Raw genomic sequence first — 22,158 nt, forward strand, 5'->3', positions numbered from 1 at the left:
AGCACAAGGGAGGTGGGTGAGATGTAGGGAGAGGGGGAGAAAGAAAGAAAAAGAAGAGAAACATTGGTGCTAAAGAGACACAGTGATTGGTTGCCTCCCACATGCACCCAGACTGGAGCCTGGAATCAAACCTGCAACTCAGGTATGTGCCCTTGACTGGAAATTGAACCCATGACTCTTCTGTGCCTGGAGCCGATGCTCTAACCATTGTGCACACTGGCCAGGGTGTGCCACACCCGCCAGGGCAGGAAAGGTGCTTTCTTTACAGTTCTAGGTGGACAGTAAACTCTAGCTCAGTGGTTCTCAACCTTCCTAATGCCGCGACCCTTTAATACAGTTCCTCATGTTGTGGTGACCCCCAAACATAAAATTATTTTCGTTGCTACTTCATAACTGTAATGTTGCTATTGTTATGAATCGTCATGTAAATATCTGATATGCAGGATGCATTTTCATTGTTATCAATTGAACATAATTAAAGCATAGTGATTAATCACAAAAACAATATGTAATTATATATGTGTTTTCTGATGGTCTTAGGCGACCCCTGTGAAAGGGTTGTTTGACCCCCAAGGGGTCGCGACCCACAGGTTGAGAACCGCTGCTCTACCTGCTCCCCGAAGCCCTCTCGCTGCCCCCATGGATACTAGGGAGACACAGAGATGCCGCTGTAACCCCCAGGCTCAGCGTCAAGGGCCTCAGGCTCCCCAGTTGGCCAATCACATGATGCTCACTGGCTAGTAAAAAAAGGCCAGTGGAGCTGTGGGGAGGGAGGTGTTCGGGAAGGAGGGGTCAGAGGGCAGGGAGATTGCTGTCCTTGGGCCACGTACCAGCTTCCGAAGTCCTTGGACGATCTGAGTGTGGCTCATGTGAGGCCTTCCCTGGCTTACCTCGGTCAGTGTGGGGGCTGAACTGTGTCCCCCCAAATTCATGTGTTGGAGTCCTAACCCCCAGGACCTAGGAATGCGACCTTATTTGGACATAGCTTTTGCAGATGTAATTAGTTCAATTTCGATGAGGTCATCCTGGAGTGTGCTGACTTCTAATCCAATGTCACTGGTGTCCTTATTTATAAAAAGGGGGGATTTGGCTACAAAGCCACAAACACAGGGAGAACACCATGTGAAGATGGAGGCTGAGATTAAAGCGAAGTCAAGGAACAACAATGGTGGCCAGCAACCACCAGCCTCTGGAATGGCCTGGAACGGATTCTCCCTCACTGCTCTCAGCATACACCTTGGTCTGGACTTTCAGGCTCCAAAACTGGAAGAGATTCCACTTCCATTGTTTGAGCCCCTCACTTTGTGGGCCTTTGTTATACCATAAACTCCCTCGGGTGGGGCCAGATGTGTGAGGGCTCCGTTTCCTTCTCTGCATCTCTCCCGCTGTCCTTCTCACCCCAGCATCTGGCTGGGAACTGCTCCTCTTCCCCAGTATCTCCCAGCCCCAGAGCCCAGCTCTACCACCAGCTCTGCCAGGCCAGAGCTCTTGCTCAGCCCCCCACCCCTGCTCTTCCACCCCAGTCACCCCTTCCTTGCCTGGCCTTGCTCCCTACCCAGCTGAGTCCCTGCTCACTAGGGCTTCTGATCTTTGTCTAGTTGGGCTTCCACAGGGCCCGCATGGAAACCATGCACCTTGAATAAACCGGCCAAGAGTGACCAGAGATGCGGGCAATGGGATCATACCACTGTCCTGTGCTGCTTGTGGTTGTGACATGTTCCCAGCCTCCAAATGGCTCTCAGGGCTCCTCTCAGCAGATGAAAGAAAGGAGCCCCAGGCACTGCCCTTCCACTCGCCTCTTCCACATACTCCCTGCCCAACCATGGCTCCTGCTGAACCGGTTTCTCGCTCCCACCACTCCACTGCCTGTTCTTTTGGAGAGGCCTTCTTCACCACACTGTCCACCTGCCTGGAAACTCCCGGATGAAGCTTCATCTGACCTCTGCTCTTCCCCCGGGATGGTGACTACCCTTCCTACGGCCCCTGCTAGACCCTGGGCAGCTGTCTAACTGGGGATCTTTGTAACATTTTAGGGCCCCCACAGTGGGGTCTCCCTGATCTACCTCTGGTTTCCAGTGCCCCTCCTGGAGCTCAGGAAATACTGATTGAATGAATAAATAAATGAATGAACAAATGACTCCCTCTTGCTTCTTTCTCTGCCCGCCCCCCATAGGTTTCTCATTTATTCCATCATTCCCCAACCAAAGTCCTGGTTGGGGACACAGCTGACTAGTGGATGCCAGCCACCAGGGCTTCGTTTCCACAGATGGAGGGCCAGGCTGCACCCAGCATACACAGCTGCACTGGGGGCTTCTTGAAGCAGATGGGTGGGACCCCAAGCCCAGGTCAGTGGAGGGCAATCTCTTCCACCACAGTTGGAATTAAACCAGAGTCCCCAAGTCTTCTGTGGAACTGCGGTGGGGTGGGGTGGGGGTGGGGCTGGCTACGATAAGGCCAGGAACTTTCAGGTGACTCTTGGCTAATCCTAGTAATCTCGAGTCTCTTTTATCTGTCTGTCTCCATTGCCCCACAACTAACAGGCAGAGACACGTTGGTCTTCCACCTTGACCTTTGCCCGCCTGCCACGTAGATCTTGGAACAACGGCTGTTGACAACACAGGCAGGTAGCCAGGCTGGATGCCAAGGGCTGGGGCTTGTAGATGCAGAAGGTCAGGCCCCAAGCCCCATGACCCAGCCCAGCGCAGCCCACTCAACTTACCCTGATGTTCAGGCTGGCCACCACCACCTCTCCCGTGGGTGTGATGATGGGGATGTTGTCACAAAACAATCCCCTGCTCCACATCCACTACTTGGCCTGGAGAGAGAGCACAAAAAAGGAAGCTAGGGCGCAGTAGCACTCCCTTTGCCTTCTGGGAAGTTCCACATACCCCCACCCCACCCCCAACAGCATGCCAGTGCGTGGTACAAGGCCCCTTGGGAGTACAGCGGGTCTTCCTACAAGCAGAGCCCCTGCGCCCCTGCCAGTGTCTGGTGCTGTGCTCTGTGTGGGGAGGGGCAAAGCCATTTCTATGGTCTCTGGAACTCCTGCTCTGTCCCCTCCTGGCACCATCTCAGTGGTGGCTCAGACACCGTGCCCCTCTTCCACAGCATCCTGGCCCCTACTGTAGGCTTGAACTTTCTCCTGCTGCCTGTATGGGTCAGTGACTCCCTCCACTTGAGGACCACGTCCCCTCTTTTGCAAAGAGAAATCCCAGCCAGGACACCTGGAAGGGACCGGGCAGTGAGAGCCACAACTGGCCCAAGAAGCCCTCCCTGGGGGCATAACTTAAAGAGTCCGTCTTCTGGGTGGCACTTGGGAGGTGCCAGTGCTGGGAGGGCAGGGACCAGTGGGGCCTCTCTAGGGAGGGCGCCCTTACCTCGGATCTGCAGGGGACCTTCTACACGGACACCAGACCTGACCACAGCCCCGGCCCCTGCCTGTGCATCCTCTGGCTCCCCAGGCCTCTTGAAACGGCAGTGCTGGACATCTTCAAATACTTGGAACATCTCATGTACCCGGGCCGTGTAGCCAGCCAGCTCTGTCACCTGCGGGAAGGAAGGGGGACCCTGGCTCAGCTGCTGCCATCTGGGGGTGGAATGGAGGGCAAGGTAGGGGTGGACTCGCGGGGGTGGGGTACCTCCTTGTAGGATGACATGATCCGCTCAATGGCATCCGCAGCAGCTGTAAGGAGGTTTCGGGCAATGGTGAAGGCTTCTGTGCGTTCGCTCACCAGCTCTTCCTCCTTCATCGCCAAGGCTGCCTTCTTCACGGCTTCTGGAGCTGCCTTCTTCACGGCTTCTGGATCTGTGGAGCACAGCAGAGGGGAGAGGCGGGGAGGGAGATTAAAATGGACCCACTGGGGGAAGGACGAGTCTATCCAGCAAATGGTGGTGGGACGAACGGGTATCCACATGCAAAAGAATGACCCCCACTCGCCCCATCTCACACCAAAACTAACTCAAAGGGGAGCACTGGTCTGCATGTAAGAGCTGAGACTACAAAACTCTTAGAAGAAGGCAGGGGTAAATCTTCGTGACCTCAGATTAGACATGGCTCCTTAAATATGATACCAAATGTCCAAGCAATAAAATAAAAACACATAGGAATCGAAGATGGCGGCATAGGTAAACACCGGAGACTGCTGCCGCAAACAACCACTTCAAAAATACAACTAAAAGACGGAACGGACATCAACCAGAACCACAGGAAGGCTGGCTGAGGAGAGACTCTTCAACTAGAAGGAAAAACAACAGCATTCCGAGGCTCAGAGGAGGCGCAGTGTGGAAAATTTAAAGGTACGGGTGGTGCGCGCGCAAAGCGGGCTGGTGGCTGAGGGCGCGGTTGTCGTTTTCAATCAGGAGGGAGTCTCAGACTCTGGGCTACAGATCCAGGCGAGTCTCTAGGGACCCAGACTCAAACGGGAGAAGCGGGACTGTCTGGCTACGGTCCCTCCGAGGTTTGCAGCGGTTGCTGGGACAGAGAGGCGGAGCCCCTGGGGACGGACTGAGAGCAGCCATAGCTGCTCCCTCCACCCGCCCTGTTGATCCTGCCCCGCCCAAGCCCTTCGCAGAGCCATTTGCCGGATCGCTCAGGCAAAGGCTAGATTAGCACCTCCCCAGAGGACAGAAGTTTTCCACACAGCTGATTCTCACAGCCAGTCGGCCTGGTGGTCAAATCCCTCTAGTATTAACTACAACAATTAAGGCTTAACTAGAACAAGACTGTGCACAAAGACCACAAGGGGGTGCACCAAGAAAGCATAAAAGATGCGGAGACAAAAAAACATGACAGAAATGGAGGATATGGAGCTAAAAATCGCAATTTTGAGGGCTTGCAATAAACTTGAGCAGAGCCTCATGAAAACTAATGAGACCCTCGATGCTATGATAAAGAAACTAGAAAGTAAGCATACATGGACTGAAATAAAGAATACTATACCCAATAGCAGACCAGAGGAGCACAAGAATCAAACCAAAGATTTGAAATTCGAAGAAGCAAAAAACACCCAAATGGAAAAGCAAAATGAAAAAAGAATCCGAAAGTGTGAAGATAGTGTAAGGAGCCTCTGGGACAGCTACAAGCGTACCAACATCAGAATAATAGGAGTGCCAGAAGATGAGAGACAGCAAGATATTGAAAACCTATTTGAAGAAATAATGGCAGAAAACTTCCCCCACCTGGTGAAAGAAATGGACTTACAGGTCCAAGAAGCGCAGAGAACCCCAAACAAAAGGAATCCAAAGAGGACCACACCAAGACACATCATAATTAAAATGCCAAGAGCAAAAGACAAAGAGAGAATCTTAAAAGCAGCAAGAGAAAGAGACTCAATTACCTACAAGGGAATACCCATAGACTGTCAGCTGATTTCTCAACAGAAACTTTGCAGGCCAGAAGGGAGTGGCAAGAAATATTCAAAGTGATGAATACCAAGAACCTACAACCAAGATTACTTTATCCAGCAAAGCTATCATTCAGAATTGAAGGTCAGTTAAAGAGCTTCACAGATAAGGAAAAGCTAAAGGAGTTCATCACCACTAAACCAGTATTATACGAAATGCTGAAAGGTATCCTTTAAGAAGAGGAAGAAGAAAAAGGTAAAGATACAAATTGTGAACAACAAACATGCATCTATCAACAAGTGAATCTAAGAATCAAGTGAATAAATAATCTGATGTACAGAATGAACTGGTGATTATAATGAATCAGGGGCATAGAAAGGGAATGGACTGACTATTCTTGGGGGGGAAAGGGGAATGGGAGATGCGGGAAGAGACTGGACAAAAATCGTGCACCTATGGATGAGGACAGTGGGTGGGGAGTGAGGGCGGAGGGTGGGGCGGGAACTGGAAGGAGGGGAGTTATGGGGCGGGGCGGGGGAAAGAGGAACAAATGTAATCTGAACAATAAAGATTTAATTTAAAAAAAAAACAAAAAAAAATAAAAAATAAAAACACATAAACGATCTTCACCGAAATGTAAAACTTTGGGGCACCAAAAGAAATCATCAAGAAAGTGAAAAAACAACTTATAGCCTGGGAGAAAATATCTGCAAATCATAACCTCAGAAGGGTCTAGTATCCGGAATATATAAAGAACCTTTTCAATTCAACAACAAAGAGATAAGTAACCCAATTAAACAATGGGCAACATATCTTACTAGACATTTCTATTGTATGTCTAAGATATACAAATGGCCAATAAACCCATGAAAAGATGTTCAACATTACTAGTCATCAGGGAAATGCAAATCAAAACCACAATGAGATACCACGTCACACCTACTAGGAGGATTATAATTAAAGAGATGATAAGTGTTGGCGAGGAAGTGGAGAAATTGACCCCTCATATACTGCTGGCGGGGATGTAAAATGGTACAGCCACCGTGGAAACCAGTTTGGCAATTTCTCAAAAAGTTAAACAGAGAGTTACCATATGACCCAGCAATTTCACTCCCAGGTATATATCCGGGAGAAGCAAAAATATATGTCCATGCAGAAACTTGCACACAGATGATCATAAGTAGCATTTTCATACCAACCAAAAAGCGGAAACAATACAAATGCCCATCAGTGAATGAATAAAGAAATTCTGGTACACGAATACAATGGAATATTATTCCTAAAAGGAAGGAAGCTCTGATTCATCCTGCAACGTGGACGAAACTTGAAAACATTCTGCTGGGTGAAAGAAGCCAGCCACACAAGGCTTCATATTGTGAGATTCCATTTATATGAGGTGTCCATAAGAGGCAAGTCCATAGTGAGGCAAAGATTAGTGGGTGCCAGGCGCTGGGGGTGGGGTGGGGAGTGACTGCTAATGGGCCCGGGTTTTCTTTTTTGGGTGACGACAATGTTCTGTCCTTAGATATTGCACAACTATGTGAATATATTAAAAAACACTGCCCTGGAGGGTGTGGCTCAGTTGGTTGGAGCGTCATCCCGTGCACTGAAAGGTCATGGGTTGGATTCCCGGTCAGGGCACATACCTAGGCTGCGGCTTTGATCCCTGGTCCGGGCATGTGGGAGAAGTAACTGATCGATATCTCTCTCACATTGCTCTTTCTCTCTCTTTCTCTCTTTCTCTCTCTCTCTCCCTCCCTCCCTCCCTCCCTCTCTAAAATCCATAAAAAATAAAATAAATAAAAACCACTGAGTTGAATACTTTAACAGGCTGAAGTGTGTGGCATGTTAATTACATCTCAATAACGTAGACTTAAAAAATGAGCCACTAGGAATTTGGCTTTCTTTCTTGCCACACCCAGCTCCTTCTCCCTAGACTGTCCTCGCCCTGTGTCCTGTCCTATTCACAGCAGCCCCTCTGGGGCCACATCTCCACGTTGTCCTCTAACGCCCAGAGCTGTTGCACCCCCAAGCCTCCCGTGCATAACTATCCCCTTTTGGACGCCCACTACAGCTCCCATTTCTCCCTCACCTCCCCCTGTGGCCTCCATGAGAACGGCCATCCTACATGTCCCGACTTCTCCCTGGAGCCTGCTCCTGTCTCAACTTGCTTTGCTGTCTCCATCTAGGCCCCAGGGTTGTTCACTTCAACCCTCTCTTGTCAGTGGCCTTGACTTCCTTGACCCTTGGAAAACCCAAAGGGGCAGGGCTTTTATATAAGGAATGTTCTAGAAATGTCGGTAAGGAGTAATGGAATGCTGATTCTGAGGGTACTGGGTGTGGGTGAGTGAGCAGTACCCACTGGGGCTATCCAGGGGAAGCCAGGGCTCCTGAGGCCGAAGTTTTGGGAAGGATTGTATCCAGGGGCTTAGACGGATCAGAGAGAGAAGCCTCAGGGATACGGTGATGGGTGGGGCAGGAAGTTGTCTCAGGGCAGATGGCCTTCAGAGCAGCGAGGGGGCAGTATGCGGTAGAAAGGGGACACGATGGCTGGCTAGAGAGCCTCATACCACCTTCTGGGGCCTGGGCCAGGAATCCAGGGAACTGGACAGGGGAGTGAGTCAGGAATTGTGACAGTCTAAGGTTATGGGCCTCCTTCCCACTGTGTCCCCAGGGACACAGCCCCTAACAGGAAGAGGGACACAAGCCCTCCTCCCAGGATGTCCTGAGAGCTAGACCGTGACTACGCATAAAGTGAAAGGGTCTGCAGGTGCCTGGGCATCCTGGCAACAGCTGGCACCTCCCTGGAGACAGAATAAACTGCCCTAGGGCAGCTAAGACCAAGGCCCCACAACAGGACACCCAGCGGCCGTTCATGGCGAGGCTGCCCCTCCCCTGGGCCCTCTAGCTTTGCAGGGCCAGGAGATAAGTAGGGTAAAGGCATCTACATATTCCTCAGTTGATAAATGCCTGCTTCCTCCCACTGGCCCCCAGTGCTCTGAGCCTCCTTGAAGCATTTGGAACAGGGACAAAACAGACAAAATCCCTGCCCTCATTGACCTCCCAGTCTAAAGGGGAAAAGGGGTCTGGTGTGGCTCAGTTGCTGAGCGCTGACCTATGAACCAGGAGGTCACGGTTCGATTCCCTGTCAGGGCACATGCCCGGGCTGCGGGCTCAATCCCCAGTGTGGAGCCTGCAGGAGGCAGCGGATCACTGATTCTCTCTCTTCATTGATGTTTCCTTCTCTCTCTCCCTCTCCCTTCCACTCTGAAATCAATAAAAATTTATTAAAAAAACACACTAAAACCCCTCCTACACTAAAAAAATAAAAAATAAATAAAAGGGCAGAGGGACTATAAACCAGAGAAGTGAAATAGGTAGGGTGTTCAGTGCCTGGGAGAGCAGGGAGGTGGTGAAGGAGAAGAGAGAGGTAGGGTCATGGACAGCGCAGGCCTCTTCTAGAAGGTGCCTGTGAGCAAAAGTCCGCTAGAAGGAGGGCAGGACATTAGAGGAAAGCGTATTCCTGGCAGAGGGAGCAGCATCTGCAAAAGCCCTGAGGCAGAAGCCTGCCTGGTGTTTGGGGCAATAGCAAGGAGTCTAGTGAGACAGAAGTGGGATGAGCAAGACAGGAGAATTGCACATTTTCACAGGCAACTGACTATAAAAGCTAAGAGGCTGGGGACAGGAGCTCATGCTTCTTAAATCACCGTGAAGTCTGACATAGCAGAGGATCCAAAAAGTCCTAGGGCTTCAGAGGAGGGAGAGGCCTCAGGTGCTAGGCAGGCTGAGCTGTGCCCAATGCCAGGCACAGAGGGAAGTGGCTGCAGGTACTTCCTGAAACCATAGGGAGAGGCCTCAGGTGCTAGGCAGGCCGAGCCATGCCCAATGCCAGGCGCAGAGGGAAGTGGCTGCAGGTGCTTCCTGAAACCATAGGTCTGTTTCCTCATGAGTTTCTTCCCATGTTCTGGACCAGGTATGCTGACTGGCTCTGGCACCTGTGCCTAAATCAGGGCCACTTTTGGAAGACAAAGTGCCCACCAGGAACCTTCACAGCTTGAAGCCGGTAAGAGGAAATGAAATAGGTGGGAACCTGTGGGGGAGGGAGGGAACTAGGGAAGGTGTCATGGCACCCAAGCTCTGTGGTCACGTGCTCCGTAGGCCGGCCTTGGTACTTCCGGTCACGTGGCCCCAGAGTTCTCACAGCCAGGGTTGGATGAGACCACCCAGTAACAGAAGTGGTGGCAGCAGTGGCTACCGGCATTCACCCTCTTCCCAGCAGCGTCTCTAAGAAGCGCAGCGGAACTCGAACTGCCCAGGGCCATAGATCCCACCTGATGTCTTTATACAAGAATTGCTAATTTCTATTATTTTTAATGCCTGCCACTCTTCCTAATGCTTACTTTCCCATTACATCCAAATATGTGCTCCTCAATTATTTTGAATAGCTAATGGCAGAGCCAATATTTCATTGTTCCCATTTGTGTTAACTTCCAGTGAAAATGTTTCAATACAGCTTCACTCGATTGCTTGAAAAAAAATCAGGGCCACTCTTAACGGAGGCCCATTGGTGGAAAGTAACTACCCCCCTCCAATTAGATCCTTTCTCTTGGGGTCACCCAGAGAGGGACAGACAGCAGAAGGTACCTACGGGAGGCCCCAAGGCAGAGCTGCCAATAGGGAGAGAATGAGAGAGACTTCTGAAACAAGTTAGGCTCTTTCTCTACATAACTGAAAACCCTTACTACCAAACTGAATTAACCAGAACACCTTTGAAAGCAGAGCTGTGCTATAGCTCAGGCCGGGTAGCTCAGTTGGTTAGAGTGTTGTCCCCATTCACCAAGATTGCAGTTTCATTCCTGGTCAGGGCACATACAAGAATCAACCAATGAATGCATGAAAAGGTGGAACAACACCTCCTTCTTTCTCTAAATCAATCAATCAATCAATCAATCAATAAGAAAAGAATAAAAAGAAAACAGGGCTATGCTGGTACGAAAGCAAGGCAAATTCCCAGGAGCCCACAGAGAAGCCAGCAGCCAGGTACACCAGTGAAATCTCTAGAGACTGAGAAGACAGGTCATGTAGCCAGAGCTCTAGGCGCAGGGAACAAAAGGTCACCTCTAAGAATTGGTAATTATGTGTCTGGGGTTCAAATGAATACTACCGCCAAGTTCAGGAACTCCTCCTCCCCAAACGGAGAGGTGAATATGAAAATGGCCTCCAAGTGGTTAATTACCAGGAGTGCTTGGCCAAAACAGAAGCCAATATGCACTGGGGAAACTGTACCCTCCTGTTAGGCCATATAGGGTTCCCAGGAAAGTCTTGTGGCAAAAATCACAAGGAGCCCTGGCCAGGTGGCTCAGTTGGTTGGAGCATCCTCCCATACACCAAAAAGGTTGTGGGTTTGATTCCTTATCAGGGCACATACCTAGGTTGTGGGTTTGATCTCCACTTGGGGCGCTTACGGGAGTCAACCAATCAATGTTTCTCTCTCTCTCTCTCAAAATCAGTAAAAACATATCCTCGGGTGAGGATAAAAAACAAACCCACAAGGGTAGCTCAGTTGGTTGAGCGTTGTCTCATGCACCAGAAGGTTGCCAGTTAGATTCCCGTTCAGGGCACATGCCTGGATTGCGGGATCAATTCCCCAGTAGGGGCGTGCAGAGGCAGCCGATTCATCAATGTTTCTATCTCTCTCTCCCTCTCTCTGAAATTAATTTAAAAAATTTTTATAAAAAAGAAAAAAACAAGAAACAAACAGAGAGGAAGGGAGAGGTATAGAGAGTTAGAAACATTGATGAGAGAGAAACATCGATCAGCTCCAGAAGGTTGCCAGTTAGATTCCCGTTCAGGGCACATGCCTGGATTGCGGGCTCAATTCCCCAGTAGGGGCGTGCAGAGGCAGCCGATTCATCAATGTTTCTATCTCTCTCTCCCTCTCTCTGAAATTAATTTAAAAAATTTTTATAAAAAAGAAAAAAACAAGAAACAAACCCACAAGGAAAGAATCTACCATGAGTGAAGACTGGCAGATGGAAGATCAAGCTGGCTTATACCCCCAAGAATTCAGATAACCCCCAAGAATTCAGATAACCCCATAGGATAGAAATTGTGTATCATTAATATGATACACAGCATAAAAGGAGCAGTCAAAAGATGAGAAAATGACACTTGCCAAAACAATTTGAAATTTCTATTTGAAAATGAAAATTTCTATTTTCAAATTTCTATTTGAAAGAGAATCAAATAGAACTTAGTAGAAGTAGTCACTGAAATTTTTAAAAAATTCAAATTAGCCCAGCAGTCGTGGCTCAGTAGTTGAGCATTGACCTATGAACCAGGAGGTCAAGGTTCAATTCCTGGTCAGGGCACATGCCCATGTGGGATGTACAGGAGGCAGCTGATCAATGATTCTCATCATTGATGTTTCTATCTCTCTCCTTCTCCCTTCCTCTATCTGAAATCAATAACAAATTTTAAAAAATTAAAAAAAATTCAGCCCTAATCAGTTTGGCTCAGTGGATAGAGTGTCAGCCTGCAGACTCAAGGGTCCCAGGTTCGATTCCGGTCAAGGGCATGTACCTTGGTTGCGGGCACATCCTCAGTAGGGAGTGTGCAGGAGGCAGCTGATCGATGTTTCTCTCTCATCGATGTTTCTAACTTTCTACCCTCTCCCTTCCTCTCTGTAAAAAAAAAATCAATAAAATATATTTAAAAAAATAAAAATCATCATTCTCCCCTTTAACAAAACAAAAAAAAAATTCAAATGAGACTCGGCTGAAGAGAAAATTGGCGAGTGAGTGAGAAGAAGATCTGAAGAAATCTCCCAGGATTCAGTACAGATAGTTCTAGATGGGAAATAGTAAGAGTGGAAGAGCCACAGAGGAGGGAGGATATCCAGCAGGAGTTCAGAAGGAACAGGTCAATATTTGAAAAGGCAACAGCTGAGAATTTTCCTGACCAATTAAAAAATCTGAATATTTGAAGGCAGGATAAACAGAAACCCACAGGGTAACACTTCCAAGCGAAATAGCAGACTAGCAGAGAAAGTAAATCTAAAAGCAACCAGAGAGACAATGCAGGCTGCTGTGGGGAGTTAAACTGATAACAGATTTTCCAGCAGAGACAATGGAATATTGTCAGTGGCTGAGAGCAAATAACTATCCTCCTGGGCTCCCATACCCAGCTAATCTTTAGTTTGGGGAAAAGGATAAAATAAAGACATTTTCAGACAACAAAATAATTGTGAAGTGTCCCTCATGAAAGCCTTACAGAAAGAACTTCTGAAAGATGTCTATCTGAAGGAAGGTGACTAGGCTGTGGGAAAGGACTGGTGAGCAGAGAAATCGGTAAATATGGGGATGAATTTAGACATGCATCAGCCCAATAGCAATAGCTAAGTAAAAAAAACACAGGAATGAGCCGGTGTGGCTCAGTGGTTGAGCGTCGACCTATGAACCAGCAGGTCACGGTTCCATTCCTGGTCAGGGCACATGCCTGGGTTGCAGGCTCGATCCCAAGTGTGGGGCATGCAGGAGGCAGCCGATCAATGATTCTCTCTCATCATTGATGTTTCTGTCTCTCTCTCCTCACTTCCTCTCTGAAATCAATAAAAATATATATTAAAAAAACCAAAAACAAAACCAAAAAAACCCCCACACAAGAATGCAAACGTGACACTGGGCTACAACATGTGAGCGGGGCTGGTCCTTGTGTTAGTGTTCTAAGGACCAGGAAGAGGAGGAGCCATTGGATTAACCTAGTCCAGCGATTTTCAACCTTTCTCATCTCATGGCACACATTAATTACTAAAATTCTGCGGCACACCAGAAATATACTATATTTTTTGCCGATCTGACAAAAAACATAGAGATATAATTTTGATCCACACCGGATGGCTACTGTTGTGTTGGCTGTTGTCATTTTTTTTATTTGACAACCTAAGGGAAATGAGGTCAGTGTCCCTGACCAAATGGTCACGTATTGCATGTTTTAAAAATTCTTGCGGCATACCAATGTGCCTCGGCACACCAGTTGAAAATCGCTGAGCTAGACTGTTTTTCGTGTGCACACAAGTCAACCTTTGAAAGGGCAACCTGAAAAGACTGCAAATAGAAGGAATATGTTGCAAACCAGTAGAGCAGCGGTTCTCAACCTGTGGGTTGCGACCCCTTTGGCGGTCGAATGACCCTTTCACAGGGGTCACCTAAGACCATCCTGCATATCAGATATTTACATGACGATTCATAACAGTAGCAACATTACAGTGATGAAGTAGCAACGAAAATAATTTTATGGTTGGGTCACAACATGAGGAACTGTATTGAAAGGGCCAGAAGGTTGAGAACCACTGCAGTAGAGGAACAAAAACGAGAATCCTGATAATCCAGTTGCTAAACAATCCCCCCAGGCCTTAGGGCAGAGGTCAGCCTCTGAAACCTGCCAGTGTTGTTTGAGGCCTGGGAAAAGACAAGGCCCAGGGAGGAAGGGGCTCCCTCAAGGTACTCCCCCATTCTCCCACCTTCCCATCATAGTTGGGCTGAGGACAGGCACAGCTGGCTGAGGGTATTGCACCTGGTGAGGGGTCAGTCCCCGGGCTCAGCTGAGCAGTACCAAGACGTGTGAGATGCTGTAAAGGGGAGACTCACAGGGGAAGGCAGCAAGGAGAGTGATCTCCAGGAAGTCAGGCCTCAGGAGCAGATGGACCGGCTGAGCACTGGGCCCCGCCCCCACCCCCTGGGAGTGCCGACTCTCACCTGACTCTGAGAAGCCAGTGGCGGTGATTATGGGGACTGCTACCATGAGCAGGCCTGAGGCGCTCCACACATACTTCATGAGGAACTGCTCCAGCATGACATACCACAGGCGCTCTAGCAGGATGAGGTTGATCTGCGAAGCCAGGGCCTTGTAGGAGTCCTGCAGCAGGGCCAGCTCCACCTGCCAGGGCGGGGGTGACAGAGAGAGAGCCTGAGAGACCTCATGGTAGCTAACATGGGGACGATAGCAAGAGGTCCCAATCTCCAAGTATACCTGTGCCATGCCATCTGATGGCCAGGAAAAGGTTGAGAGCTGGGGGTTATGACTGGGCCACTTTTACAGTCAAAAGCTCTCAAACTCAGGGCGGGGGGTGGGGATGACAGTATGGGATTGTCTGACATCATGGCACTGGGGTGCAGTGATGATGCAGGGACTCATGACCTCACCTGCAGAGGCTTATTCTGGTTCCCTCTTTCTACTACCTATTTTGTTGGGAAGCTCACTATGCCCTTCTCTTTGCCCTGGGCAGCTTCTGGACATGGGCCAAGGGTAGCCACCTTGCCTGTATTTTTGGGTAACTACTGGAGGACTAACCTGAACTAAGCAAAAAGCAGTACTTCATTTTGAAGAACTTGGATCAACAGTCTACTTAGGCCCCGCCTCTTGCTACCTTCCCCAGGGATCTTCTGGGTGAGAAACTTCCACTTCATTTTCCCATTGCAACCTGGAGGGCATGCTCCTGAGCCAGCCCCAGAGGCCCCCCCAATAATGGCCAACTGAAGGCTCCAGGGAGGTGGGCCTCCCCATCTTCCCCTCCCCTCCCGCTTCCTGCACTGGCCAGCACCTGCCATCTTAGGCCTGGAGAAGAGAGAGCAGGAAAGGGAGTGGGAGAGAAAGAGGCTCTCCCATGACAGCAGCATCCAGGTAGGCAGGGATGGGGGTGCTGGAGATGTCAGGAAGTGGTCAAGGCAAGGGGACCATTGGGTCATGGATTCTTGGCTCAGTACAGGAGCATGCATCCCAGCTCTGCCTTTCCACCCCTGACTGACAACAGCTGCCCAGCCTGGGCACCATTTCCTTAGCCAAGTGCTTTGGCACTTGACTCTCCATTTGATGCTCACCACATGCTACTCTACCTGTATTCTCATTTCCATTGTACAGTAGAATACTACAGAAGCCCAGAGAGGCAGTGACCTGCCCAAGCTCACACAACCTGAAGGTAGCAAGAGGTGTGGAATTTGGACCACGCTGGCAGAGCCATCAGGAGAACCAGAGTTTTGTAAATGATGCTTTTGACTTATTAAGAAAGGTTTACCGCCTGGCCAGCATGGCCCAGTGGTTGAGACCTATGAACCAGGAGGTCAGGGCACATGCCCAGGTAGCGGGCTTGATCCCCAGTGTGGGGTGTGCAGGAGGTGGCCGATCAATAATTCTCTCTCATCATTGATGTTTCTATCTCTCTCTCCCTCTCCCTTCCTCCCTGAAATCAATAAAAAATATTTTTTAAAAAGAAAAGTTTATCTTGCTCTCAAGCCAACAAGAGGTTGCAGTGTGTATATATGTGGGTGCATTTGTGTTTAAATAACGCTCCTCTTTGAAAGCTCAATAAGAAAAGAATACTCTGCTGTCTTCCCACAAGCCAGCCAGGCACCTCTGCCCTAACATGTTCTAGGCCAGTGTCCACTGGGACACCAGTCAGTGGGCCTGGGATGAGCCACATGCCTGCACAATAAGGAAAATCAACCCACCCATGGGGGCCTGTTGTCCCATGTTGCTTTCCAGCCCTTTGGCAGAGGCCTAAACAGACAGATTGAGAACGTATACTGCCCTCCTAAGCACCCCCCCATTGCACCCTCCTAGCCAACACGCTACTTCCTGAAGCTAGCCCACAGGAAGTCCTTCAAAGAGCCAGTGATCTCTCTTTTGCCCTCACCATATAGGTAGGTCCTCTGCATCCTGTGGTTCTGCCTCAAGCCCAATCTCCTGTTCCTGAAGTGAGCACGCCTCCTCTGAGCACCCTGGCAATCCTGACTCGTGCTGGGAGCTGGCAGGAGTGCCAGCTGGGGCTGACAATGTAGCTGCGGGTAATGTGCCAAGCGCCTCACCCAAGGCCACGGCTGCCTGCCAAGGCCCTGCAGCCGCGTGCGCCAGAGGACGGGAGGGGGTTGAGGCTGCAGACTAGGCGCTTTTCTCCTAATCTGGAGTCCAATGCACAGCCAGTGAAACAAGGCCCAGGGGCAAGAGGCCACCTGACCCAGGGAGGACACATAGGCTTTCAGGAGGTGGATGTCATTGCACCCCTCCCCCCCACACCAGTACTGGGAACCGAAACCAGAGTTGTACAGAACAGGGGAGCAGGAGAGCAGGGCCCGGAGGCAGCTGCAACCCCAGGCACGAGGAAGGGGAGGGGCTGAGGCGAGATAAAGGGAGCATTGGCCGGCAGTAACCTTTCCCAGCGCCCAGCTCCCAGGCTGACCCTGCCCCTCTCCCCGCCCCGGCCCACTGGGGAGCTGAGCCCTGGGACACAGGCGGAAGGTCTGCCACGCCAGGGGCAGGGTGGCCACTGGGCGGACAGGAAGTACGTCTCGCGGAGGTGGCGGCCTGGGCCCTGCATCCCTGCCTCAGGGCCTCAGGGAGGAGGCCGAGCCTGCAGCCCGGCTGGCCCTTGAGTTCAGGCGGAGAAGCGCGGCCACTGCTGAGGCCGGCGCGCTGGGTGCTGCTTGTTAAACTCCGCTTGGGCTGAGTCATGCCCGTAACGCTTGCCTGCCTGGCTGGCCAGCTTAGCTGGACGCCGGCCTTCAAAGGGCCCTGGGCCCCAGGAGGGGCCGGGCAACAGGCCACGTTCCACCATCCCTGATCCCGGACAGCAGGAGCCTCCTTCCAGCTGACTGCAGGAATGGGGCGAGACAGAAGCTCTAGCATCTCAAACCGCTAGGATCCGCAGCCCCAAGCAGCTCCAAGCCCAGGACAGCCTCACTGAGAGGAAGCAGAAGTGGCCAGGCAGCCGGCCCAGGGCAGTCCCACCCAGCCTTCCTGCTTCTCCATTTCTGTGCCTAAATCTGGGCTGTCCCAGGCCCTGTTCATCATCCCAGTCTCCCTCTCCTGTGGTTTGCCTACACCTCTGGCATCAACTCTAGCCAGCCCTGGTTTTCCCCACCACTCACAGTTGCCTGCCCCTGGGCCTCCCAGCCACATGCTTTCCTCCAAGCTCAGCACCCCAACCTGCCCCACCTCATGGCCCCCATAGAAGGCGATCTCCTCTGAGTTGGCCACCACGCGAGAGTGCATGTAGCGCAGCTCCCCCTTCCTCCGCGCCTCCTCTGCCACCAGCTCCCCAAACTTGGGAGAGAAGGCTCGCAGCACGTTAGCTGTGAGAAACACCACGAGGCCAGCAATGGCCGAGGGCCAGGCCGTGCCGGCCCCACGGGAACGAGCCGTTCGAAGCAGGGTGTAGGCGGTCACAGCCACATCCAGGAGTGGCTTGGTCAGGTTGGAGTACAGGTGGGCCACAGAGGCAGCAAAGGTCACCACATCTTCTGTCAGGGACTGGTCAGGGTTGCGAAGCCGCCCATCCATATTGCTGACTCGGTAGTAGGTCTGCTGGGAGAAGTAGAGGCTGTAGGCATGGGCCACTAGACGGCTTCGGAAAGACAGGGCCAGCTGGCCCTCCAGGAAGCGGATGGCACTGTTGATGAAGGTGGCTGGGAGGGCGATGAGGATCCATTGCAGGAGCTGCCAACCAAAGGCCTGCGGGTCCTTGCGCACGATGCAGCGGGCCAGCCGACCGTCCAGGCGGGCCACATACACTGATAGGAAAGTCCGGCTCACCAGGGCGGCTGAGTGCAGCGCCAGCAGCCCCGTCTCCCGGCACAGGATCCTGGGGAAGAGCAGCCGCAGGAGCCACAAGAGTCGCTGCAAGAACACACGGTTCACACCGGCCTTGGCCCCTGTGCCCGAAGTGGCCCCAGAGGCCTCCTGCGTGGACTGCCCTGCAGGCACTTGAGGGCCTCTGGCTGGAGCCAGGCATTGCCGCACCAGGGGGTAGATTTTGTGGGCTCCATAGGCCGTGAGGGCCAGGACCACAGCTGTGCGCTTCAGCGTGGTCACCCGCGAGGACCGGGGGGTGGAGAGCACCGGCATGTCACCTGGGCTGGATGCACGGGGCTGGGACTGGTGTCTGAGCCAGCAGTTGAGGCAGGTAGCTGGAAGGGTTGTTGCTCTGACCCCGGCTCGTTGTCTAGGCAACTGGAAATCTTGCAGTGGTCCCTGAGGCTGTTGCTCCAGGCCACTGGGGCGGTGCTGGAGCCCCTGGTGCGGTGGGCTCAGGTCCCTCCAGGGTCGCGGCCTCTTCAGGCAGGGGAGGTGGAGGAACTTATCAGTCTCCTAGCCCCTGGGGTCAGAACCTCGAGATGGCTCAAGGAGAGAGGGCGTCTCTTCCTCTCCACCTCCTCCTCCTACCCTGGTGGCACCCCTCCCCGGGGCACCAGGCGCGTCCGTCCTCTCCACAGCCTGGCTGAAGCGACAGTGACTCCGCCACCCGCCCAGAATCCCCACCCACCCACCCCTCCCCAGGGGCGAGTCAGGGGAAAGGGAGGAGGCGAAGGAGGGGCGGGAGGCGGAGCCCGGGGCGCACTGCGCCCCCACCCCGCCTTCTCCCCCACGGTGGACCCCCAACCCCTTTCCCGGACCAAAAGAGACGTGGGAGGACCGCGCGGGCTAGAGAAACCAGCCCCTCCGTCTTCCCCCCAAGGCCTCGCCCCGCCCCCCCTGCGCTTCCAAAGCTCTGTTTCTTCCCTAGTCCTGGGAATCGGCGCATCGGCTCGTGAGCCGGGGCGGAAAGCGCCCATGGGCGGAGCCTACGGGGCCTTGCTTCGGCTGGGGGAGGGGCGGGACCCTGTCTACGCTTCCGGTTTCCGGCTGCGGGGGAAGGGGCGTGGCCAGGGCCAGGGTGGGAGAGTTTGGCTGCAGCAGTGGAGCGTGCTCGGTTCTGTGAGAAACTCGGTGAGCGGGGCCGCAAGCCTGTCCGGGCTTTGGGGCCGCCCAGGTCCCCTCTGCTCTTCGAAGACGGGGAGCGGCGGGCAGTGTGGAGAGGCCCTGGGGTCGAGGGCCGATCCTGGAGTGCGGGGGCAGGGTTGGGCTGAGGGAAGTGGGGGCGGCGGCGGGCCGAGCTCGGTTCCGGGGGCGTGAGGGCCGGCTGCGGTGTCGGAGGGCGGTGGCCAAGCCCCTCCGGAGGAGCCTCGGGCCTGGGAATTGGGGCGGAGGGGGGGGGGCGTGCCGGGCTAGGGCCACGTCGAGGCGCCTCCGGGGAGGCTGTGCGCGGCGTCAGGTGAGACTGGCCGACCGCAGGCCGCCGGGAGGGTCTCCTCCGGCTTCTGAGTAGACAGTTGCTTCTAGAAGTTTCTCTGGATGCAGCGGTGAGGTACTTAGCCGAGACCTGCATTTGCTCTTGGCCCTTGATGTCGCTTGACTCCCGCCCTCTAGGAGTCGCTCTTGTGGGCTTTTTGAGGTACTCCGAGTCCTCCAGTCCCATCGGAGGCAGACGCCGGCAGTCTGGAAGCCTGTTAAGCTCCGCTCTAGCCCCAGAGGGAGCTGCTGGTTTTAGGGAAGGGCCTCCCGGGACTGGTTGGGGGGGGGGGTGCCCTCGCTTTTGGAGAAACTGCGTTTCTGAAATATTGCCGCCGCGGAGCCGGCTGGGAGCTGGGAGTCTCTGCCGAGAGCTTCCCGTCTCTGGGAAGGGAGCGGGCCTGATGGGTGTTGAGAATTTTCTCCTATCTATATAATCTTTGTTAAAAACACGTTCCCACTTAAACAGGTACAAGGTGTCCCTTGGACTCCCTGGGGAAAGGAATTGTCCAGAAGGTGGCTCTGGACATGTTGACGCACATACTGGAGGGGACAGCAAAGTAACTCCGCCCCGGCAGGTGGAAGTTGGGCAGGCCTTTGTGCATGAATGCTTAAGTCTCCCTGCTGAGTGGCGCCCCTTTTCCAGGGTAGCATGGCTGTCCAGTTTTCATGACTCCTGTTCGTTCTGTGCCCTGTAGAAAAGAAGCTCACATCTCCCTGTTGAAAATCTTCTAGCAACAGAATGAGCCTGCAGTGGACTGCAGTTGCCACCTTCCTCTATGCAGAGGTCTTTGCTGTGCTGCTTCTCTGCATTCCCTTCATTTCACCCAAAAGGTACGGCCTGTGGAACAAGCAGGCAGGCATATAAGAACGAGACTGTTGCCAAGCCCCAAAGCTTATGTGTGTAAAATTGGTAGACCCTGGAATTAGGGCCAGACAGAAACAGGTAGAACGTGTCTGGGGTGGGGGTGGCAGGGGTTGTGTTTACTACTGCCAACCTTTCACACCGTTCTGCTTTGTCATATCTTGTTGAGTTCCTTTCCTGTGCACCCTGCCTCTGGTCTTCTGAATGCCCCAAAGGGAAGAAGACCTAGCTCTAGTTACGGTTCTGGGAATGATGCCTTCCTGCTTCCCCTTGGGTCCCTGGGGTTTGGAGGATGGTAAATGCGGGATCCGGAAGACTTGCACCACGGGGTCACGTTGTTGCTTATTTGGTGACTTTTGTCCTACTAAACTACTCTCACTGGCATTGCGTAGTAGCCTCATGAGCATTACTCAGCCTATGCAGGGTGAAGCCATATTCTCTTTCAGTGAACAGAGGACCTGTTAAAAGTTAATTAATTTTTAATTGCATATGACATATGAACACGTTCTGACTTAAATTAGAACATTACAAATGAGGCTGAGACTCCACAGATATATATATATATATATATATATATATATATATATATATATATATATTTTTTTTTTTTTTTTGTTAATTCTCACCCGAGCATATTTTTCCCATTGCTTTTATTTTATTTTTATAAAATATATTTTTATTAATTTCAGACAGGAAGGGAGAGAGAGAAACAAACATCAATGCGAGAGAGACACACTGATTGGTTGCCTCCCCCATGTGCCCTGACTAGGGCCAGGAATTGAAACTGTGACCCCTTGGTGGGCCGGCCAATGCTCTAATCACTGAGAATACCAGCCAGGGCAAAAAATATTTTTAAAATCCTTACCTGAGGATATGTTTTTATTGATTTTTGGAGAGAAAGAGAGAGAGGGAGAGAGAGAGAAACAAACATTGATGTGAGAAATATCCATTAGTTGCCTCCCATATGTGCCCAATCGGGTCAAATCCTCAACCTAAGTATGTTCACTTAGGGATGGGGAATTGAACCCATAGCTTTTTGGTGTATGGGGCAATGCTCTAGCCAACTAAGCCACCCGGCTAGGGCTCCAAAGATATTTTTTAAAACTGTTTTTAGCCTGGCCCGTGTGGCTCCGTTGAGCATTGACCCATGAACCAGGAGGTCATGGTTTCATTCCCGTTCAGGGCATATGCCTGGGTTGCGGCTTGATCCCCAGTAGAGTCCTGCAGGATGCAGTCAGTTGATAATTCTCTCTCATCGTTGTTTCTCTCTCCCTCTCCCATCCTCTTTGAAATCAATAAAAAATATTTTTTAAAAAGCTGTTTTTAATGAAAACGCATATACCTGATGTGATACTATAGAAAGTATATAGCACTACCTAAGGAATATTTTTTGCCAAAAACCATATCTTGAATCTTCATACCTCATACAATTTGGAAGAAATACAGAAACAGAGGCCTCCTGGGAGCTGCTATCTGGGAGGCTTTGTAGGCTGAACAACCTGGTTTTTGCATAAAGTAAATTGGGAAAGAAAACAAAAGTGGCCAAGGGAAGGGCTCATAGAGTAGGAGAGATTTAAGATACTTTTCTTTCTCTTTTTTTGATACTTTTCAACTAAATGCAGAATTAGAGCCTTGTCTTTGGACTCAAACAAGCCAGCTATTTAAAAATGCAACAATTGGACTGTGGGATTCTTGCTCTGATAGTGAGGGCTACTTACTGATTTTCTTGAGGTTTGGTGATGGCATTGTGATTACATTAACCATTTTCGAAGGCTCTTCTCTGATAGAGCTACATCCTGAGGTATTTGTGAAGGGAAATGAAGGGAGGTTGGGTCTGCTTCATAATAATC

The 22,158-nt window shown here is 51.4% G+C and overlaps 2 protein-coding genes across 5 annotated transcripts in view; one reads left to right on the forward strand and one right to left on the reverse strand.

The window, feature by feature from the left end:
* ABCD1 (ATP binding cassette subfamily D member 1) overlaps positions 1 to 18,634 on the reverse strand; it is a 24,950-nt gene extending 6,316 nt beyond the window's left edge. Inside the window, 6 exon segments of the mRNA XM_006087694.3 lie at positions 2,720 to 2,782; positions 2,784 to 2,815; positions 3,378 to 3,546; positions 3,639 to 3,781; positions 14,100 to 14,280; positions 17,332 to 18,634. Of these exon segments, the coding sequence (XP_006087756.1) occupies positions 2,720 to 2,782; positions 2,784 to 2,815; positions 3,378 to 3,546; positions 3,639 to 3,781; positions 14,100 to 14,280; positions 17,332 to 18,240 (1,497 nt within the window). The 5' untranslated portion in view covers positions 18,241 to 18,634.
* Positions 18,635 to 18,984: 350 nt separating this feature from the next.
* The window catches only part of BCAP31 (B cell receptor associated protein 31), a 25,148-nt gene continuing 21,974 nt past the window's right edge, over positions 18,985 to 22,158 (forward strand). Inside the window, exons 1-3 of one of the 4 annotated variants that reach the window (XM_023753020.1) lie at positions 19,031 to 19,101; positions 19,913 to 20,003; positions 20,142 to 20,277. In XM_023753020.1, coding sequence (XP_023608788.1) covers positions 20,223 to 20,277 — 55 coding nt within the window. In that variant the 5' untranslated portion in view covers positions 19,031 to 19,101; positions 19,913 to 20,003; positions 20,142 to 20,222. Of the gene's footprint in view, positions 19,102 to 19,411; positions 19,520 to 19,912; positions 20,022 to 20,141; positions 20,278 to 22,158 lie in introns of those variants that run through there. The other 3 variants (XM_023753019.1, XM_023753022.1, XM_023753021.1) reach the window with 3 other exon arrangements.

The sequence above is a fragment of the Myotis lucifugus genome, unplaced genomic scaffold, assembly GCF_000147115.1.
Source record: "Myotis lucifugus unplaced genomic scaffold, Myoluc2.0 scaffold_40, whole genome shotgun sequence".
In the NCBI taxonomy this organism is placed as follows: Eukaryota; Metazoa; Chordata; class Mammalia; order Chiroptera; family Vespertilionidae; genus Myotis; species Myotis lucifugus.